A 22,707-nucleotide genomic window follows, 5' to 3' on the forward strand; every position below is an offset into this window, starting at 1 on the left:
AAAAGGAGGGAAACAACCTTCTGCCTAAATCATGCTAAAGGCTCATAAAAAACCCCAGAAATCCTCGAGAATGATAAAAGTGAAAAAATTAAAATAAAAAAGTGACATGATACTTTAAGATATACCGACTTTTACAAGGAAACTTTTCCTATGAAATCTTTGTACTGCAGGCAGTCTAGCAAACAGAAAAGACTGTCAGAAAGAAAATTTAATCCTAGTTAATCTATTGCAGTAAGGGACTCATTTACTGCTACTCCATCATTACCAGACCAAGGTCATTATCAGATCAACTGTTTTCCTTAGAAGTCTTGAATCTTTAAAAAATAAAGATATTTCCATCCTCCTGTCCCACTAATTTGACACCACCGACAAGACGGACTGCTGACTGTGGAAGAAAGGGCCTTCTACTGTACAAGTTCTGATGCTTTGCAAAAGCTATAGTTCAAACAACATTAAAAGCTAAGGAGGGCAGAGGGGGGAGTGGTTTTGCCTTTTCTTTTTTTGTTTGTTTGTTTTTACACTGAAAACAAATATTCTTATATCCCCTATCCTGCAGATAACTCCAGGACCCAGTTTGTAAGACCGCTTTTAATATTTTACTTCAAAATGCTGCTGTTAGACCAGGATCCTCAGTAGTTCTGTTTGTTTGCTTGTTTATGGACACCTATAACCCATGATCAACAGAGAGGCTAAAAGTCTTGTTCTACAAAGAAGTCCACCATGAACAGCCACATCTCCTTCCCCTTGAAAAAGGGAAGAGAAAGAGAAGGCAAGCAGCCAGCAACAGCAAAGTACGTATCGTGGCTGATCCAAAATACTTACTCAGCTTTGGTGCTTTTCATTTTTAAAAGCACTTAGCCCTTAACGGGTTTGCCTCTTGGCTGACAGAATTTCATTCCTTCTTTCTCCTCCAAAGGATTCAGTGGAAGTGGGCCATGCACAGCTACCAAAAGTAACCCATGGACAAGAAAAGCGAGTAGGAGAAACAACTTTCTCACAGCCTCAACGAGTGCTCCAGGCTGTGCTGCTGCTGTGGGCATTAAGATGAGAAAGCAGAAGTGAATTTCAGAGATGCCTCTGACCTTCAGGTTAGGCCAGAACATTCAACACCAACAATAGTCTAACAAACTCAAAAAGCAAAACTTCCTGCATTTTTCTATGTCCTTCTTGCTGGTTTTCTAGCCAGGTTTTCAACTGCCTTTGACCAAAAGGAAAATGCTGTCTTCCAAAATAAAAATCAGATGACTGAACATAAACGGGTTTGGGGTTTTTTTTGCTAGAAAAATAGTCATAATCCTGCCACACCCACCTTCGGCTCCCAGGGATAAGTCATCTTCAAAACTTCCTCCATTTCTCACCAGCATGCCTGAAAACGTACAGTTAGCAGTTCAACAACTAGACTTCTGCAGTGTTTTCTTTTCAACAGCTTAACTAAAGATATTAGCAAGACACTTCGGTTGATACAACAGGATATAACCAGACTGTATTTACCATCCCTGCATTAGTCATACATTAAAATGCACTAAGAAGTGCAAAGTTACATTTGAGAACATAGAAAAATTATTTTGAAAGAAACAACTACAACACTGTTTTGTGCTCAAGAATATCCTGAGTCAACCTGCAAGCGGGAACCTGGAGATACCACCCAACACGTCTGTGCCTTGTGCTGTTACGTTATCTATCCTCCAGACATCTTACCATGGGGATCCAGAGTCTGAGTCAAGCTTAGGCATTCCCCTCTCCCTCCCTGTACCGGGTTAAGAGCTGAAGCGAAGACTCCAGGCATAGCAAGTAATACCTCTGCACCCTGTCACTCACTACCTGTACATTCCCACTGTACTTCGTACTTCAGTATTCGGTCCTGCTCAGATAGTAAAATTTTCAGGTGTGGCAACCAGAGTTATTAGAGGCAGAGACAGCCTAACACTCGCCAGCTCGGAGAGGAAATTACAACCTCCCCATTCTAAACATTTTGGGTGTTTCTTTTAGGGCTTACTAAACTCTCCAGAAAGACTTATTCAGGATCTTTTCCCCCTTCTCCAGTTTCTCAGGCACAACTGCTTCACAGTGAGAATAACTCAACAACGCTGACTAGGCTGTGGTTTGTGCTGCTGCTAAGAGACAAGGTCTCAGGTGGACGGCCACAAAAGCACCATTTCCAGCAAGAGAGATTTCAATAGGTAATTGAAAAACTTGGAGAGAAGAAAAAGGCCTTTCCTTACCCTTCAACAGAGGATTGCTTTGCTCATCCAGGGAGGCTCCCAGAGGCGTTCTGAAACCACAGAAGAGATTAATACTACTTTAAAAACTTGCTGCTTCATGTCCTTCCTTACAGTGTGTAACAAGCTTGTGATAGCAGCAGTTGTCCCTCCCTCCGCCCCCAGAAAGCACAAACATCTGACTGGCAATAACTTCCTAAACAATCCCCAGCCCTCTGAACAAATACACCTTGTAGGGAAAAACAGAACAGGTTAATAACTGCAACACTCAAACACTGGGCAGTGGCAAGGCTTCAGGGTCACAGCCCTCTGCAGAGGGAAATCATGGGCTTGTCAGTGAAACACCCAGAAAAAATGAGCATGGGTTTCTGAATGGGCTAATTCAATCTCATTTATATGACAAAAAATGTTGTCATTCTTCTATACATTCAAAACTTCTTGGAGAGAGGGGTGAAAAGTTGTATTTGGCGATCAGGAACAAGATAAAAATCTTGACAGCTATGCTAGCTGTCACTTGCTAGTTCTGATATTTTACAGACTTTTCACATTGCCTTTTACTTGGTTGATCCCTCCTATTGCTGCTCCCTGAAGGGCAGGGGAATTGCTGAACCTCACAGTGCCCAAAAGGAGCAACAGAAACTGCACAAATATCAGGTCCAATCCCTCTCTGGGTTCACACTACACTTGTTGACACTAGCTGGATGTTTCCACATCTTGTCTCTGAGACATGTTTAACCAAAGGCCTGTCACTGTTAAGTACTGCAGCATTAACCCTCAAAGCCCAAAAAAAGTTCAGAAATACAATACTCAAAGAAGGGGAAAGTAGGTGATTTATGTGCCTACATTATGTATGTTTCATTTGGGTTTTTAATTAGACAAACACATAAACCTGCCCAAAGACCTGAAAGTAAACAGTGCTCTGATACAGTATTTGTTTTGGTGCCATGGCCAAATTAAGCAAGGAAAGTTTGCATCTGCTTTCTAACAGACCTTACACTTCACAACCTTATTTTTCTTTCCCTTCTGAAAAGAGTTCACTCTTTCCACGTACAGCCTGCTGATAGGGAGCAAGCTCACTTCGACGTGTCTTCTTGTGAAGCAAAGCCCCACCGCCGTGAGACACCAAGGCAAACAGCCAGAGCATCTATGTGCACGAGCGTGTTTCAGGTAACAGGACAGATTCTGCCGAGGCTCAGATCTCCCAGGTTTCTGCCTGTCTGCCCTGCTGGGGTTTGAAAAAACTTAGGGCAGATTGTCTAAACCTGTCACGCTACAACAAGCCTTATGTTCTGAGGTAATAACTATGCCTGTTTACTCTCTGGCTTTGATGGGTGCGCTCCCACACTCCTCCTTCCCTGGTGGCTGTTTCCATGTCTCTACCTTTTTGATGCAGAATCTTGCTGGTGGTGACTTAACAGCCAAGGTCAGTGCTGCAAGCACCAGCTGGCAGAAAACAGTAAAAGCAACCACCGAAGCTGGTGTTTTCTTTTAGGAATTAAGTCTGTCACCTCTACAGCATGTTAGCAGCCACCCAAAAAGCATCCCTGTCAACCACCCATCTGCTCCCCTGCTTGCACTGCTGCACAGACGTACAGCAGCTTTATAACCCTGCCTCTGAAAAACTTGCATTTAAGAACTAGACACAACACGAGTTTAAACAAGGGACAAGTATCCATGCAAAAATCCTCTTGGACAACAGCATGGACAGCTCTGCCTTTCTATTTTTCACCAGAGAAAAAACAGAGCAGCCCTGTGCACTCGGGAAGGTTAGGGCTGGGGGGACCCTTCCACTTGCTGGGTCCTCAGGATGAGGTCTCCCTGCCTGATGATACACATCACGGCAGGTCCCCAGCACGTCCCGGCAGCCTTCACACTGTGGCCAGGGAGGCCAATAGCAACCGGAGGGCAGCCAGAGCAAAGAGCAAGTAAGAGGGCATGCATCTGGATCAAGAGATGCTACAGTTTTCCATTTCCATTCACTCATTTATTATTGTATTCTAACATATATGGCAATAAATTCTCTCAATATCAGTCTACAAAAGAACTGAATGAACTCTCGAAGCCCACATTGCCATGGGATGCTGGTACTAAGCAGGTAAAAAGACGTTATGCAGCCTCAAGGCTTCCTCTCACTGCAGAGGTTTGTTTGCTCAGCTACCAGTTGTGGTAGGGTGGTCTTGAGGAACAGGACAAGGGTTTTGCACTGTGCTGTGAAAGTTAAAACCTCAGCTTTTAATGCTTTAATTGGGCAGGAGCCATGTTTATTTTAAACTTGAAGGAAAAAATCTCTTCTTTCTGAGGCATTTCAAGAACTCACATCCTGCATATCTACAGGAGATGGCTCCTAAATACCTCCTGCATCCCCTGTATTACTGGCAGTGTTTAAATACACTCAACCAAAATAACACGTCACCATAGAGCTGACAAAAATTTCTTCTTTTCTATCAGTATAATACAAACACCTGTGTTTCCTGTCTTAGCTTTACAAGAGTTGAAATGAAAAGCCTTTGTGAACTTTCTTATTACTTCAAAATGTCTTGTCAAAGTACCAGGGAAAGAGCTAAAGGTGCCTTTTTCAAAGCATGTGATTCTTAAAACACGAATTAACCAGAAACTTTGAGTAACATCTGACATTTCTTAAGCCTCTATAATTCTATCACAATACATATGTGGGTTTTCGTTTTGTTTTGCTGTTGGTTGGGTTAAAAAAAAAAACAAAACAAAACACAAAACTCCCCACAAAAACAAAACCACATATATCTACCAAGTTAAATTGCATGGGACATTAGGAACACTCCTCTGTCCTCCAAAGCAGATGTGAAACAGAGATGCAAGTAATAAGAGGCCCAAATCACTAACATGAATATCAAGGGACAGCTAGTAATTCTTTTTATCCATATTATAACACTGTGGATGCTTTTGGAAACAAAGGAATAAATCTTATAAGCAGATCTATTTATGCAGTGGGTTGATACTAAAGTTTTTTGTGCTGCTGCCAACTGAAACCAGAAAATGAGATTTTAGAAGTGCCAATTTTCTTCTGATGTATATTTCACAAAAGCTCATAGACACTCTGACGGAATGGGAAAGACTGCTTTTAGAAAATATGTAACAGAAAATACTTTAGTAAGTAATGGTTATATTTTTGCAACAGAGCTAACTTGCAAGAATAAGGCTCAGAAATAGAAGCTCAGCCTGTGTATGTTGCCCACACCTTGTAGCAATCAAAGCTCCACCAGTGTTATTAAACAAGTAACAATTTTCAGGGAGGACAACAATCGTAAATTTCACAACAACTGTTGGTTTTAAGTATTCTTTTTTAAACACCACACTATAGTACCTATAGGGCTACTCTATCATCTGGGTTTTTTTCCTATGCATTGTTACGAAGAGACAATCAAGTGCAGGGTTTCTATACATACATTCACTTTGCAACAGTGCAAGTTGAATAGTCATTTTACTGCACATACTAACTACTGCTAATGTGCATCTTAGGTACACCAAATATGAAACTATACTGCAGTTTTAAAACACAAGGGAGTGTGCACCACTTCAGGCAGCTAGGATTGCACCTCCCAGATAGGAACCGTATATGCACTTATGCATGTATTCTACACATTACGGAGCCCCTAACTCCAGTCTGAGTAGCTCGGTTTAAGAGATTTAGAAAAAAAAAATTCAAATTTTATCTTCCGAGAACAAAAGAGTCTTCTGTAAAGATTTACAACAGCTAATAGCTATACTTTAAAAGACTTCTGTGGAAGGGCCACAGGGGGGTTCACAGACATGCATTAACTAAATTTGCATCTCTGTATTAGCAAAAGAGTAAATTCATGCTTTACTTCCTTATGTGTAATTATGGAAATAGTGCAAAATAAGTGTAAAATAAGATTCCCATATTTTGGGAATCAACTGCCAGAGATGCAAACACATTCCACAGAAGCATTTGGTGCCAGTTTTAACATCAGAGAGTTACCAGAGCACTGGAATAAACCTTCAAGCTTTCTGCTACTACTCAAGATTTGTGACCACCTATTAGATGTTCACGTTGTCAATTTGCAGTTTTGTGCTATTCCCTAAATTCTGTATGAAAATGGTAAAGATCACAGGGCCGGGGAAGGTTCCAGAGGGAAATCCTGCAGACACGAAGAGAAGTGGCACTGCAGCATTAGGAAGAATTTCTCTTTCAGGAGCCTCTTCCCTCTCTACTCCTCCAACACCCCCTGCAAGGCACAGCCTGTAAAGATCTGAAGAAAACTACACCAAGGACCCTTCAGCTATACAGCAACCCACACTGCAGTTAAAGGAGTAAGCTCAGTCAGCTGCTTTCTGGATCGAAAGATCACAAAGGCATGGCTATTCTCAGATGTAAATTTTCATCTTAACGTGGCTACTCTCAAAAGGAGAAGGAAACCAGAATTATCAAGTTGGGGATGTCTTGAAATGTCATTGTTAGCTACTGGAAAGCTAATTGTTAACTTCAACCCATCAACTCTGGCTCGAAGGGCTGCTAAGACTGAATGGAGAAAAAGACGAGACAAAATCAGCTGCTACTGGATGTAGCATTTATGCTATTACGTGACTGAGGATGAAGAAAAAGTAATGCTGTCAGCTCGTCACAAAAGCCAAGGAAGTATTTTGTAACAGTGACAGAAACGTGCAATATATATACCACATCTCAAGTTAAGGACATTGGAATAGACTTGGATAAATCACGTTAGTCTAAATCGTGCCATCACTCCTAAAGACCCCTAAGCACAGAGGCCATTGCTGTGGAAGTACTGTTTCTTCAAATCTGCAGCAAAAACCAGGCAAGCCAACAGGAGGCTTTAAACTGAAGCCCCTCGGTGAGAGCTAGAGCAGCTTCCAAACCAGTGCTGCCTTCCTTCCCCTCAACTGAGTTCCTCCCCCAGTGACTGAAAGTCTTCAGCCCCGTTAATGAGGCAAGAAGGAGAGAAAAGGTGCCAAAAGCCAGCTCTTTCCTAGCCATGCCCACATACGCTACCGCTGCCCTTGTAACCGCAGCTGAAGGCATAAGCCTCCCACTACCGAAGAGTACTTCTATATACTTCAGGGAAGCTCGGGGCAGGGCCGATGCCAAACTCGGCTCCAGAGCACCGAAACGCCCCCGATGACCCACAGGAGAGGACGTCGCCGCAACTTTCTCCCCTCCGCGACGTGGGAGCTGCCCGTCCCGTCACCTCGCCTGGGGACCGTGGGCTCCTGTCCCGCACCCGCAATGACCCACCTGCAGTCCTTCAGCCATATCGCGATCTTCTCGTTGGGAACGCTGTGGCCTTAAGGGTAGAGCAGAAGAGAAAAGCCGATAGTCAGTAACAGCCCCTCCGCCAGGGACGGCCCACCGCGGCCCCCGGCTGCGGGCCCGCGGGGGTCCCGGGGGTCCCAGTGGCCCACGGGCTGCTGCCGCCCTGACCCCGCCACTCCCTGGCACTGACCTGCTTCTGCGGCCAGCGGCAGCTCTCCGCGGGCGAGATCCTCCTCCTCTTCTTCCTCTTCCTCCTCTTCTTCCTCCTCCTCGCCGCGGGCCAGCGCCGCCGCCGCTGACGAGAAATCCTCCGCTTCCGACGCCTGCCAGGAGTCCCGGCTCTTGGCCCAGGCCTTCCTCTTCTGGGTCGCCCCTTGCCACTCCTCCGCCGCCGGGGACTCCTCCATCAGGACGGCGGCGCCGGCGGGGGCTTCACGCCGGGTGGAGACTGCCGCAGAGAACCAGCCTGCCGGCGAAAGAGAAACAGAGCCGAGCTGTGGCGCGCCGTCCGTCCGGGGACCGCCAACGGGCCCGTGTCGCCGGGGGGCGCGGGGCCGCCGTCCGCGCAGCCCCGCGGGAGCGCCGCTGCCCCGCCCCGCGCTCACACCCCGCACCCGCCCGCGCTCACACCCCGGACCACCCCCCAGACCCGCTCACCGCCTTCTCCTGGACCACCGCTCCCGGCCCCGCAGGTGTTAGCCCCGGCCCCGCCACCGCCCGGGACACAGCGGGAGGGCAGGGGGGTACGGCTGGAGTCGGCCCTGCCCGGCCCGGTGCCCTGCCCGCAGTTACTCACATATCGCGCCGCGGGGAGGCGGCGGCGGAGGCTGCGCCCGCCCCGGCTGCGGGCGGCGGCGGCTCTGACTTCCTCATACCGCTGCGGGAGAAAACTCGGCGGCCACGTGACGGGAGCGGGGCCGGCGGCAGCTCGCCTCCTCACGGGGCCGCCCGCACCGGCCCGCGGCCGCGGAGGAGCCTCCAAGGGCAGACATGTGGGGATAGAGGTTTGGGGCTGGCTGATGCTGGGGCAGCAGCGCTGTGGTACCCGGGGAGGGCACCCCGCGCTGCGCTCCGCGGTGCTCCTTGGCCCGGGCCCGCCGGCCAGCTGCGAGCACGCACAGGATGTGTCCAGACAAAAACACACGAGAGCAGAAAGAAGAGTATTTGTGATCTTATTTTTTTTCCGGGGGGAACTGGAGCGCTGAGAAAGGGAAGGCACCAGGAGACAAATAGCTTGGCTAGGCACACGCAACTTTCTGTCTCGTTTTCAGGGGTATGAAGTCAGATAAGCCTCTGCTCGGGCACAGGCAGACATCTGCAGGGATGCCGGCAGTACCAGACAAGGCCTGTTAAAATTTTAGCGCCCTTCGAAGCCGTTATCATCTGCTTCAGGATGTATTCGAGCAACCAGAATCAACTGAAAACCCAGGAAACGACGAGTTCCCATGTCTGGGAAGGAGGTGTCGCACGAAAGGCCACTCTCGCCGCTGGGGACAGACAGCTGTTTGCTCTCTGACAGCTGTTTGCTCTCTGACAGCTGTTTGCTGTCTCCTGTTTGCCCGCTGAAACACGGGGCAAGGTCTGTGCAGCAAGAGCCGTGTGCCAGGGCTGCACAGACTGCCTGCCCTGGCTGCACCCGACCGGACAGTGGGTTGGCCCCTGCCGGAGTAAGGCGCCGGGCTGCTGCCCTCGGGAGCAGGATCCCACCACTTCCCCCTGGGGCAGGCTGTCACCCCATAGCAGTGCTGAACGAGCCCTGCACACCCAGCGAGCTCCCCTGCAGCCGTGGCACCTGCAAGAAATAAGTTTTTTCAAAAGGTCTTCAAGAGCACCTTCAGGAAAAGATGCTGAACTACTAAGCACAAACAGCAAAGAGAACCAGAGTCCTCTGGAGGTTTAGAGCTGGCACTGACAGGCAGGCACATAAAATATTGTTTTGCCTGTTTGCCTTTTGTTTAAAGGCAGATCTGCTTACAGAAGAACCAGATTAATGGTGCTCAATAAATACTAATTTTCCAGCCTTTCAGGAATTTCTGTGACATTTTTGCCCTACCAAAAAAAGAAAAAAAAAGAAAAAAAAAAACCAAAAAACAAAACATTTCTTCTTTTTCCTAACCCCTCCAACCCATCCGCTACTTTACATATATATAGTCTTGCCAAGATTAATTTTTCCTCATCACACCAGCCATTTTCCTAAACACACACGTGTTTTCTGAATTCATTATATTGGAATTAAAACAGAGGAACAGCAGCACAAAGAAAGTGTATTCGTATTTAATTTGTCCCTGAAAGTGCTCATTGCCATACATGTTTGGGGATTGTATTTTTAAATGCCAGTATTTTTTTAAAAGGAGCAAACTGCACTTGAATCTTTCTTGTTGATCCTCAAAACGATCAACATTTTCTCAGCAGGGCATGTTTCACACACAACATGTTTTTCATAAGCTAATAGGGAGCATGCCCTGAGCCACGGGTGTCCTGAGGTGTGAGTTAGAGGACACAGGTGGAGGTCCTTTGCCCTCCACCATGGTGGGCTTGGGGTTCAGCCTCCAGCTGAAGCTCCTCACAGGTGTATTTACTGTACTGGAACCTTAAAATCTGATTTTTCTGGGCTTGTTGGCAAGAGCCTAGCACAGCATTACTTTGGCATAATGGCCAGTATTTCTGGTTTATGCATATGCAGAAATAGATGCACCTATTAGAAATTACTCTCTGAGGTTAAGCTGTCTGGCAGAGAGATGGTAGGGAGGCCTGGGGCAGGGGAGAGGGAGGGAGAACTGGGAGAAATTTAAATCCCACCATTGTTTTGCTGTCTGGGAAGGAACACAATAGCTTCTGGGAAGTAACAGTTTCCCTGGCACAGCAAAGGGTGAACAGTTGCAAGCTAAAAGCAACTACTGTCTGCTGTGCCAATACATCTTTAAGGAGTTCTTAATCCACAAATTACTGACATTATTGTCTATAATTGCTTGTCTGTTGTGACAACACTTATTCAGAGAATTTTTGAAATGTAAACAGCAGCCAGTAGCTTTTTGCAATGAAGTCCTGCCAGTACAGCACTGGGCTGTCACTTGCACCTTCCTACCATCCCAGCAAGTTTCCTTTTCGCTCTATATGAATAAGGATTGCACACTTAGGTCCTATATTAAGTAGAACTTTTTTTCTAAGAAAAATACCTGGCTTGTTATTTCTTTCAATACTTGTCATCAAAACATGGGTTTGTTCTGTAATAAAAACTTCTCTTGCTTCAGAATGTAGTTTATTAGTTGCACTTCAAAGAAATAAATGATTGGGAAATAAATCCTGTCAAGTAATCTTGTCACTTAAATCAACCCGACTTCTTTTTTCCCAAATTATTTTTGAAGCTATTCAAATAAAAAAATGCATAAACAGTAATTAGATAAGGGAGAAATTGTGGTTTACACCACATTATAAATTCCTAAAAGAAGATTTATAACCACAGCACCATCAGCAGTACTACCAGGCATCGCAGTAAAACCATACACACATTTTAACAATGATAATAAAAGAACTCTCACATTTGTCATCTGGGTGTTGGCCCTGAATATATGAATGTGCATATAAATGCACACACAAGGTAGAATTTAGCCCAAAGAATGCCACGGAGTTGCTGACTTTTGCTCTTAAAAAAGCAAAAAACTTTGAAGTTTTTGTGTGCATTCTTTCAGATACAGGATTCTCTAAAAAATGCATTTCTACATAAGTCAGAAAGATATCAATGAGGTGCTTCCACCGATTTCCTTGAGGACTAGTTACCACCTCCAGATGCACTGTAAGGAAGTACCGCTTCCCTGCTATAGTAGGGCTAGGCTTCCCCATGCTTGTGACCAGTGTTTCCCTGCTAGATCTGCACATTGAGAGATACTTCACTGTTCAGGAAGGAGAATACAATTTATCTATATCCCCATATATAGTATGGAGGGGTAGGGATAAGGCTCTGGAAACCAAAGAAATATTTACAGGCTGTGTAGCTGAGCCCTTGGTAGTATGGTCTGAGCCTGCACTTCTTCCTCTGCTGCCTCCAGAGGACTACAGATAACCAGTGCCAGAGGAGGATGTGAGCAAATAGGATCAGGAGGTGCTGGTGAGGTCTGGACTGACCAGATTTGGAAGCTGTTCCATCTGTTTCCCAGCTTAGAATAGGGCTAAGGACAACGTGCTGTCATCCAGCCCCCAAAGCCCCACTGCGAAGATCTCGCCACAGAGGGAACACTATGACCATGCAAGTGGACAACACAAACAGAACCTATTAGACAGGGCAATTGGGAATAGGTTTACACCCCAAAATAAAAAAATAACACAAAAACCCGAGCAAAACTGGCTGTGTGCCTAGTGCCTTCCTTTGGCAGAAGAAATGAGACTAATTTTAAAGGCTGCAGCATTTAGAGAAGTGGTGCAATATGACAAAAACCTTCTGTTGGACTTTCACATGGCAGTGAGAACTGGTTCTTGACAAGGGGAGAAACTCGACACTGCTGCCGAATATAAGGCTGATCATGGGACTTGCAGCTCCAAGTCAGCGATGTTTCATGACCACAATTGCATTTCCATGTTATCATCTTTTTCCAGACAGAAGAGAGGAGGAGCTAACAAATAGTTCACCTTAGCAAGCATTGTAACAAAAAATATTCCTACATAGTAACAAAAGTATGATAAATACTGTGCGGTTATTTGCTTTGGCAGGGTCTGTGTTTAATAGCAGGAGAATGCATGAAGAAACACACAACCCAGTGTCATGTACATCTTTAAAGTTTCCACAGCTCCATTTTAGTAAATGCACTTTATTAAATTAAGCAATTTCTTTCTGAGCCAAGACTATTAAAAAAAAAGAAAGTCTACTGAGGCCTCTGCTACACTATAAATGAAAAAGACAACCTGGCCAGACATGGGTAGTATCTATTTCATGTCAAAAGACAGGGCCTGCCACTGCCTTGTAGTTCAGATGGCTCATTGCAGGGATGGGCGGCTTGGTCTCCTGACTTTTCCATTACACATCCTGCATCTGCAAATGAAAGCAAAAGGCTGAAAGTCAGTCTTTGCAGAGCTCCTCCAAGGTGATGGTGGTTGGGAAGGCACTGCTGGCTTTCTTCAGGTTGCTTTGGCAGCTTCCCAGCTTCTCCAAGGGTATCTCACCTCCCTGGTCCTTCTGTTCTAGTGATGGCAGGAGACCACCCAGCATCTCTTTCTCCTTTAGAGCATCTGCAGGCTTCTTCTCACTGCCAGTGGAAATGCCTCATTTTCTTTCTTTTTTAATTTTTTGCTTGTCTCATAGGCCATTATCTATTGTTTTAGGCCTTTTCAGAGCTTTGTCTCTCTCACAATGCTGACACAAAGCATGCCAAAAATATCTGCCATTTTAGGCTTTTGAGGATTTTTTTAACATACTTAAGAATGGAAACCTTCCTTGTTTCATATTGTCACAGCTTGCAGGAACCAAATGGAGTAACTCTTGCAGGAACCAAATTGAGTAACTGGAATACTATACTGCTAAGGCAGAACAAAGTGTCTACTTGTATTGTATGAAATACAGATGACACAAGATAATAAATAATGAAAATTATGCCATGAAACAATAATATTATGCATATGATATTTTTTCTAAATTTTCATTTTTTAAATCACATATTTAAAGTGAAGAGCTGCAAGTTAAAGATAATTACATTTGGAGTGTCATTATCTTTCCTCATAAAGATGAGAATCATATACTTGATTTGGAACCATCTCTGTAACCAGGCAGGTGTTCTCTGTCAAACATATGGAGTTGAAAAGATGGAAAATAACCTGGAAGTTTTACTCTAATAAATTATTAGGACAGCCTTCATGGCTTTGCCAGTCATTTTGTTTATACATGAGTGATATGCATGATGTTTCTATGAGGTAAGAAACAAATGCATTAAAGTTAATGCAAAACTACATCTCTTTAGGCTCATTTCGACCAAATGTTGTCAGTTTTATTGTATTTCTGGACAGTAGGAAGGAGGAAAAAACCCACTTCCGTCAGGGCGTTTACAAGAGCTATAGCATAGCAAGAGGAAGTTTCTAAAGGAAGAGCCGGATATCTGTATTGAAGTGGATTACAGCTGCACCACCAAATCAGATGGAGGGAACCGAGGCCAAGTATACATAAATATAAGAAAACAAACACCATGGAGAAGAAGGACGAGTAAAAGTGTCTTTAAATCTTCTAAGATGTAAATGCACTTCATGTCACTGAATTATGTCAGTGAGTAGTTGTGATTTATGAAGATGTTAATCGTCATCAAAAGATTTATCTTTTCCGAGAGAGCAGGCTAAGGAAGTAAATCCACAGACGCAGGAAGTTAAGGTTGTGGTTCATTTTAATCTTAAAGCCAAATCTGTGAATTTTCTCATTCAATGCTGTCTTTCTTTAAAGTTAGCAACTATGTTCATTCCCTTTCTGAACACCACCCTTGCAAGACTATGGCATTGAGACAGTGTCTGTTTATGCATCTGTATCCTATACTACAGGATTCTGAGCTCTACTCTTACACCTGAAGAACTTTAAGACAGTTATTTCATTTACAACTACTGTTCCTCTTCACGAGTTTTAAATGTTGTGTGTTCCAAATGGCTGGTAAAGGAACTACTCATAAAAAAACAGAGAAGAGGGATATTTACCTGCACTTGGAAGAGCTTTCTTTACTTTATCCTTCACACTGTGTGTATTTAGAATAATTAAACTTCTTAGCATGCATTGAGCTGTGGAGTAGCTGTTACATTGTCCACTGTCAGTGATCTGCAGGAAGACAAAACAAGGAAACTCAGCATACCCAGGTCTGGGGAATGTACCATATATTTCCTTCCAAATCCATTTAGAAAACCCACTGGATGGACTTTTTGCAATGAATCAGTGAAAAAAAGTTTCACCAGCTCCAGAATGAAGGCAGTCAAGTTTTTAGGTTTTGTGGTTGGATATTTTTGCTTCCACTATCGAAGCATCTGTAATGTGTCTCTCTTCTCTATATTGCCTATTGTGTACGACAATGAGCAATTTCACAGTGCAGCCTTTGCCACTCAACTGTCCAACTACATTTCGTGAAATGTGCCGAAAACTTAACATCATTGAGTGCTCTTCCCTCTCTAGAATTGGACTGAAATTGGCCAGTGAGTTCAGAAAATATGACAAGAGGAAGAGAGAAAATAATCTGTATTATCTCTGTTTTCTTAGGAAATTAAGATTAAAAAAAAAAAACGTGAAATATGAGCTTGAGAACCATTCCTCATCACAAAGTCCACACAAAGGCTGTGCATAAGCAAGCTCAGAGGACATGTCCCTCGCTTGTCATCTGGAACTGGATAGCTCAGTGTGCGTGACTAGTTACTTATAAAAATGTGCTGTCAGATATTTACCCAATGTGCCAGTTCTTTTGTGGGCTTGACTCAGCTCTAAAATTAATGCATTTCATTTCCTTGGGAAGTACAAGAAATTCCAGAGTGATAACAGTATTTACTTTAAGGCGTTGACCAAGTTACCCTATAGTTGTGACAAGCAATAGCACAAAAAGCATCAGGAGAAAATTCTGAATGGAAACCAGTAAGAGTCCCCTAAGCAAAACCATGGCTAAGATGGGCTAGATAGTCTTGGCGTATTCAAATTATTTGCTATAAATCTCATTCACTCAGTACTGAGACATGAGTTCAAACAATACAGCTCAGAAGGGCATTGGTATCCACTCAGTCCTTGGCAGTGGGAGCATGGGAGGTAGATAGGTGGGTGAGAGGGGATTCAGGAATTACAGCTCCTTGAGCTAACACTTGTCCAACAACAGGCTGTCAATTAAAGACTATTGCAGCAGGACACAGAAGAATTTTTCTTTTCTGTGTTTAAAAAGTCAATTTATAATCCCATTAAAATAAATCTGGAATAAAAGGAAGAAAGTTATGGTCTTGCTCTTGCAGTATACGTAACATAAATACTTCTAAACTTTGGGGAAGTCAGAGAGTTGTGCAAAGACCAGACTTCCTGCATGAAGCTGCTTAAAGACAGCACGGCATATTTGACTTCCTGAACTCTTCTACACTGATCAATAAATTCTAAAGAAAGATTTATTTACACAGTTTAATAACTCCTTGATGAGTCACTATGCTATTTCAACCCTTTTCTGTAGACATTTAATGGTCAGATGGTATCATGCTAAAGAGGATTTTCCAGTCTAACAACTCTATCTTTCCATATGTATTTTTAAATGTTTATAAATGGATACTCCAGCGTTTGGAGTACAGGACATTTCTCTAGCTGGCTGGTCAGAAGCTAGTCTGATCCAGTAGCAACCAACAGCCATCCCTGGCCTGCAATTCTTCAGTGACTTATGTGAATTCATTTGATGTGCTCAACAGAAGTAGTTCCCACCGGGCAAGAGGCCAAGTCGCGAAAGCATCACATTTTATGCTAATCGGGTACCTCATTGCTGTCTTCGGTCCTAGCTGGCAAACCCTTTGTGCACAGAAGTCCCATTAACTTTAAACTTAGCTCCCTAAAGAGCATAGCAGGGACTGGTAGTGGTAAATGTGACACCAAAAGTAAATGGGAACAGAACCTCTGCTGCCCAGACAAATTATTCGTTTACATGGAAGTTCAAGCCTTCTGGTGCTAAATTATCAGAGGGCTCTATCTGTTCAGCCCCCTTTAGATGCAAAATTAATACCGCCTTTGAGAGCATTAATTCATTCAAACTCACATTGTTCCAAGCCCTGAACTCTTCCATCATTTTTTTCCAGCAACTTAATAGATTAAAATATTAACTGGAAGTCCAAGTACAGTGTCCAAAAAATAAACTCATCTCTTTAAAATTAGTTGTCAGCCAGAGGAAAACTTTCCTTCTTTGCTGTACACTGGCAAGAGTCAATGTCTGCATGTTCCCTACAAGGCTGGTTAAACCCACAGAGCTCTTTCTTTCTGCAGTTAGCCAGCCCTTTCATATCTACCCTAGTACCTATGTTTCTCTCCAAGTACACAGTTACTCACTGCAGGAACAGTTCAATTATCACAGGTAGAAAATTGAAGGCAGTAGATATGGAAGGGTGAGAAAAACTTCCCTGCTAAAGATAAGGACTCTGCCTTTTGTGTAGAAAGTTAGGAATTTGATTAAGGGAGATACTCAGAACATACAACCTGAAGGATAAGAACATGACATACTTTTACCAAGGCTCCAATCACTGCTGTTAGAGCGGGATGCAGTGGACTCTGGTGGTGTATTTGGTACATGTTCCCCTTTTCAACAGGCTTCTAACTTCACCATGGGAAGGGATGGGTCGATGTGCCTTGAATCAGGGCTTCCTGACAGGAGCAAGAATTTGGTTTTCAAATGCTGCTCATATATCCATTAGACTTTACTAGCATCAGAAAACTTGAATTGTGCTAATCCTCGCCCCCCCAACACATTATTAATGTCTAAAATTACTTTGACCCTTCCGTGAATGAAGGCAGTTGTTTTGTACTTAGAAACATGCCATTTGTGGTCCTCCCTTCCTCTGTTCCATACTCTGGTGGCTGTAGGGACCAGAGGTGTTGTACATTAATCTCTAACATGTATTGACTGTCACTGCTGTCATGCTGACAGCTATCAATCCTGTGAGCTTGTCTACAAGGGTCATGCCACCTGCACTCTACTTTCAGAGCTTTTGACTCGTCAGAGCTTGAGGAGGGCTGTGCATCCTCTTGTCTTCCTACAGAAAACAGTGCTCTTCACTCCTCAGAACACACTGGGACACAGTAAAGTGCCACGTGTGCAACAAACGTAGGCCTGGGTGTCCCCTGAAGGGAGCGTGGGAAGCTGTGCTGAGGTCTTCCCCAGCAGTGGAAGGTGGAGGCTCTGGAGGCCACCACTGCCCTCTGCAGCCTCCACAAAGAGCTGAAGTTTCCAAGGGATAGGAACTGCCCCAAAGTGGCCAGAGGAAGGTAGGAAAGGCTGATAAGGTTAAGGAAGAACCCCTTCCTCTACCTACCATCCTCTGAAGTCCCTGGCACCATCCAGATGGTATGGTAATGCCATGGTGCTAAGTAACATGTGATAACTTTTTTTGTAGCAATATTGAGAAACATTCACATGGTGTTGCCTGTCACTGAAATATACCTAAAGCAATCTAAAATGCAGAGAAATGTCAGAGTGACCTGCCATTTGAAGCCACATCAGCACCCTTTTAGAGAATAACATGCAAAGATCTAGGCATTTTTCCCCTCACTCAATAGACAAAGCGAATTAACAGTGCATTGCCACAGCCAAAATCACATGTTAAAGTTGAGAACTCCAGGACAATATCTTGGGATATCATGGATCCAGAAGCTTTAGTTTCACAAGGTGGATTTTATCAGGACACAAAGCTTACCATGTAGGAAAACTCAACATTTTCATAACCATTACTGGGCATCTCAAAATCTATCCTTCACAGAAAACAATAGCACCTCTAAAGAGAGAGTGCTCCAGCACCTCAGTCTCACTGCCAGCGTTATCACCTTTCTGATGCATGTTTTTCAGTGGTCTTGCTTTTATGCAGACAACTCATGAAGGAAGAAAGACTGTCCCAGTATTTTCAGTTATGGCATTCTTTGTTTTAATGATTACATGTGAAGGAATAATTATCCTGGCACTACTGAGCACAGCATAGGCTAGGAGCTTTTTATTTGCCAGTTATTGTTTGTATTATAAACGCTAAAGTGAAATGACGCAAGTGCCCTTTTCGTTGTCATATTGTTTGCTTTAGCTTTCGTTGGATCCAATCCAATGGCACCTTTACGTAGGCTCCTGTATAATTAAGATAGTGTGCACAGCCTCTAAAAGGAAATCATTAAGAGCCTCTTGTGGAGAATGCATTGATTTGAATGTCTGTGCCTTTCAAGTGGGTATAGCTCACACTCCATCGATTAACTTCTTGATAGTCCAGATATACTTCAAATATTAATCCCATGTTAAGCTTCCAAAGCAGCTTTCAGCTGAAAAAGTTCAAACCGGTTTGTAGGCTGCTTCTGCATTGAAATAGCCCTGTCTCTTAGGCTACACCTCATTCTGGAGGATAGCCCTCTCTTCTAGATCTAAGGGGGCAGTCAAGAAAACACTGTAAAATTAAACCACACCTGGGATACGGGGAAAAGCTCTGCTACTGCTGTGCTCACCTGCCTATGAGTTCAAGATGAGGAATGATTTCTTTCATCTTTAAAACCTATCAAAAAATTTTGTGGACCCCAGGGGAGATTTGACATCTAAAACTGGTTACTTCAGTAAAAACAAATAAAAATACAACATACATTTACCATATGCATGTTTTTAGGTGGTCAATGCATCACAGTAAAAATGATTATTGAATAGGTATTTGCTAAATTCTTAAATCTGCATTTTAAGACTAAACATTAAGTGTGTTAAACCAGGAACTGCTTGACCCAACATGTTTCAGCTAAAATTCTATCAAAGTAATTATAAAACCTGATTAAACAAGGCTTCATTCCCACATGCAACTCCACCTTACTGCCTTAGCAAAGCTGTAAGCTGGTAACACCCTTTCGCTGGTTTTCACAAAGCGCATTAGCAATTAAGGGAAGCAGAGTGGAGGAGTTCATGTTTATTTCCAACACGCTGATCGTGTTTAGGGAATTGGTGCTCTCTGACCAAGGGTGGTGGTTCCAAAAGCACTTTGAATCAGCTCCTGTTTTCTGTCTGACTTCAAAGGCAGCAGAGTCAGTCCAGTGCTGAGGACCTGTGCCAGTCATAGCCACAATGCCAGAGCCTAAACCACCCTCCTCATCCTCTCCTGCCAAATTAGGCCTGATTTGCTTCACAAAAGGTTCTAGTGCTCTCAGTAGCAAAGTTCTGATAAAGTATTCCCACTTCAGAAGTCAATTAGAAAAGGAAGTAAATTGCTCTGAATAAAGATGACTGTTTTTCACAATGTCCAAACTGCAGCCACTTACAAGTCTTTTGTGCGTTGATGTGATTCTAATACATTGGTTCTTGTACACAAATGCTTTGACAGGAATTACACTGTGAACACATCCATCAACTGAGTTTACTGCTTGCTGGAAAATTTAATACTGAACATTTGATAGAGTGGGCTTCCAGCTGAGCTCATATTCACCCCCAAGTAGACTGTATGAGGTTTCAGAAACTATGATTAAAGCAATTGAAATAAAGTAGTTAAAAACTCCATCCGAACAGCCTTCATCTGTACCATCAAGGACCAGCTGAACAATCTAATTTCAATTGTATTCCAACCTCTCACCCACTTTTGGAAAACACCAAACATTTCTTCCACCCCCGGCCTTTGCGAACTTTCCATGCTTCTTCTATTTAAATGAAGAAAGAAGAATGCACAACATTTTTTCAGACTAGTCACAATATCTCAGCCTCAGGAATTTGTCTTCATATAAAGCCACCATGGCTGTAGTGCATTACCCAAGTATTTTTTACCCTTTGCTAACACGTAGGAAATAGAGAAAAGAGGTGAATGATAGAGCATGCCCTCCTATTTATCACAAAAATAAGATACTATAAAAACTTTTGCAATAATATATTAAATACAGCTGGATTCTTGAGTCTCCTATTCTTTCTTGACTGCTTGAGTTTGTGATATATATGGGATTTTAAGTAATGCAGCATTTCCAAACAGTTAGCTCTGGAGAGAGCAATCTGCACTGCTCCAGGAGCTGCAGTGACTGTCCCCTATCAGTTTCCAAAGGACATTATGCATGCTGGTTCTCCAGAAGGATTTTGGCAAGGAGTGCTTATCCTTGGGAACAGGTGAGCTTCACACTTACAACGAGCAGGGACAAAAACATCTCAGAGCTCTGGGCACACTCTTCTGCATAAGGTAGCTTCAGAGAAAAAACATTCAAGTTGTTCAGATTAGCCCATGACATGAAGCTTACAAAACACCATAGGAATCCTGGTGGAGTTGTGGCACTTTTAGGAAACAGATATATTTTTACTGTCTCCCAACAACAGATAACAAAACTTTATTAGAAGTCCAAACATCATGAAAACAGTGAACAGCTACTGGAGCATCAGTGCTGTTCCTGACTATGAGTGGCAAGCTGCTATACCTCAGAGGACACAGCACCCCATTAGGGATAGTTTTAGCAGGTGTAAAATGTACCAGGTAACTTGATTTCTGCTATTGCTTTTCTGTAAGAAATATATTAAAGCAATTAAAAATCAAATATAAAGCCTTTCTTCTAGATCTGCAATGGGCCGAACTACTGCAGATATGTTTGTTCCACAGAGAGAAAATAGCATGTGCTTGCTTCTTCCAAATTTTAAGCTATTCAATGAGGACGACCGAACGTTTCAGTTATACACGTCCAGAACAACTTTTCCAATAAAGTATTTATCCAAGAAGAATGAGAAAAATCAGTAACCTAAGTCCCTTTAAGAATGGTGCAGCATTTACTCCCTCGAAGAGACACTGGACGTGGGTAGGAGTCTGGCAAGTGCCACAGGCTCTGCATAAATCTCACAAACCAGAGCCCCTCATCTTTATTTGTATCCATGGCACCCTAGCTCAGGCACTGGCCACTCCCCAGTGTCACCAAGCAGTAGCTCTGGTCCCAGGTGTCAGCAAACATGGGATTCTGACCAGAAAATTCAAGGCTTTGAAGGGAGAAAGTAGTTGTTTTTAGATACCTGAAAAATTGTGCCAGAAGAAAAGGATGTTCAGAATGCAATAATTTGTTTCCTTGTATCACAAGCCAAAATATTGCTGACAAAAAAGGTTAACTTTCAAATTTCCCTAATTAGCTATTTCTATGATTAAAATATTAGTAAAGCTTCAGTAATAAATTGCTGAAGCTGTGAAGTCGGATGCACGCTCATTAGCACAGATGTTTAACTTAGCCTTTTATTCTCATGTTAGTAAAAAAAGAGAAAATACAGAAGTAAAAGCTATTAAACCAAAATTACTGCCCATTTTAAAGCATTATAAGGGATTTTTAGTTACAAGGTTTACAATACTAAGTAGAAATAGTCAGCATCTTCCTCGTAACTTTGGTGAATTAATGTACGTAATCTATTGGCATACCAGTTTTCTTCCCAGGTGGAAGATGCTTCCTGATTCACGGACCATGCACAGCTGCTTTTTGTCCTGTGCTGTGACCTGTCTGGGATATAAAATAGCTGTTGGAGCAGCAAGCACAGCTGCACTAGGTCTGAATGCTCCCACCGTGAACTCTAAAGCTGACAGTCATGTGGTAGAAAAAGCACAGAACACGAAAATCTTTGGCACAGGGCAAGTCAATTGGCCCACATGCCAGAGAGCAGGTTGGACACTGCTCCTGACAGTGTGTGAAAGCATTTGCAAGCAGAGACGTTCCTGCATCTCCAACTGCTCCTGCAACAGCTCTTTGGAAATTAGTAAAAAAAAAATAAACTAGTTTGGTATTTGGAAGCCAAAGGCAAACAGCTAAGATTGTGGGGTCTCTGTGAACATCAACTGGTGGTCACATCCAGGAGTCACTGACTTGCAGCTCTGTCGTGAGCAAACTTCCACAGCTCTATCTGACCCTATGAGGAGAGGCTGAAGAGCTGCCCTGCCAAGTAGCAGAGTTTTGCACTCGTTTTCTTTCACACTTTATGCAACTGAGCCCAAACCTTTTCATTTGATTGGTGGTAGGACACCAAAGTCCTATCCCCCTACTCTGAGGAAGGGCAATAGATTATTTTCTATTTTATGGATGGACTTCTTTTCCCAGAAGAACTGTTGGGGGCAAAAAACAACCAACCAACCAAACCCCAAACCAAAAAAAAAAAAAAAAAAAAACCAAACCAAAACAAAACAAAAAACCCAACTCCAAACCAAACCTGAAGTACATTAATTTTTAAAGTTCAGATTTCTGAGTATTTACACCTAGTTCCTGTATTTTTAATGGTGATAGTTCCTTTATGGGCTTAATGTAGGGGATACACCATCCAGTGATCATGAGATCATAGCATTGTGCCAGGTAGGCATATACAAACCACATGTTTTATAATTGAATAAGTGGTGAAATGCCCCCAAGAACTTAAGAACATGAAACCGAAGTTCTGAGCTTAATCTGCCTATCATGCTACTCTTACACCCTCAACCTCTGAAGGTCCCTCTAATGTGAACAAATCCCAAAATAGCTCCTGCAGAGTGCAGTGGCTGCTGAACACAAGGACATCATGCTCTGTGGCTGCCCAAACCAAGATCATAGCACATCAAAATATGCAGCTAGGA

General features: G+C 43.3%; 1 protein-coding gene across 2 annotated transcripts in view; it reads right to left on the reverse strand.

Moving 5' to 3' along the window:
• The window catches only part of ITPRID2 (ITPR interacting domain containing 2), a 41,569-nt gene extending 33,268 nt beyond the window's left edge, over nucleotides 1-8,301 (reverse strand). Inside the window, exons 1-5 of one of the 2 annotated variants that reach the window (XM_030487300.1) lie at nucleotides 8,282-8,301; nucleotides 7,676-7,951; nucleotides 7,468-7,516; nucleotides 2,223-2,272; nucleotides 1,310-1,366 (exon numbers count right to left, since the gene is read on the reverse strand). In XM_030487300.1, the coding sequence (XP_030343160.1) occupies nucleotides 1,310-1,366; nucleotides 2,223-2,272; nucleotides 7,468-7,516; nucleotides 7,676-7,892 (373 nt within the window). In that variant the 5' untranslated portion in view covers nucleotides 7,893-7,951; nucleotides 8,282-8,301. Of the gene's footprint in view, nucleotides 1-1,309; nucleotides 1,367-2,222; nucleotides 2,273-7,467; nucleotides 7,517-7,675; nucleotides 7,997-8,281 lie in introns of those variants that run through there. The other variant, XM_030487299.1, reaches the window with a different exon arrangement.
• Nucleotides 8,302-22,707: the final 14,406 nt, after the last annotated feature.

This window comes from Strigops habroptila, chromosome 5 (genome assembly GCF_004027225.2).
Source record: "Strigops habroptila isolate Jane chromosome 5, bStrHab1.2.pri, whole genome shotgun sequence".
NCBI classification, from domain to species: Eukaryota; Metazoa; Chordata; class Aves; order Psittaciformes; family Psittacidae; genus Strigops; species Strigops habroptila.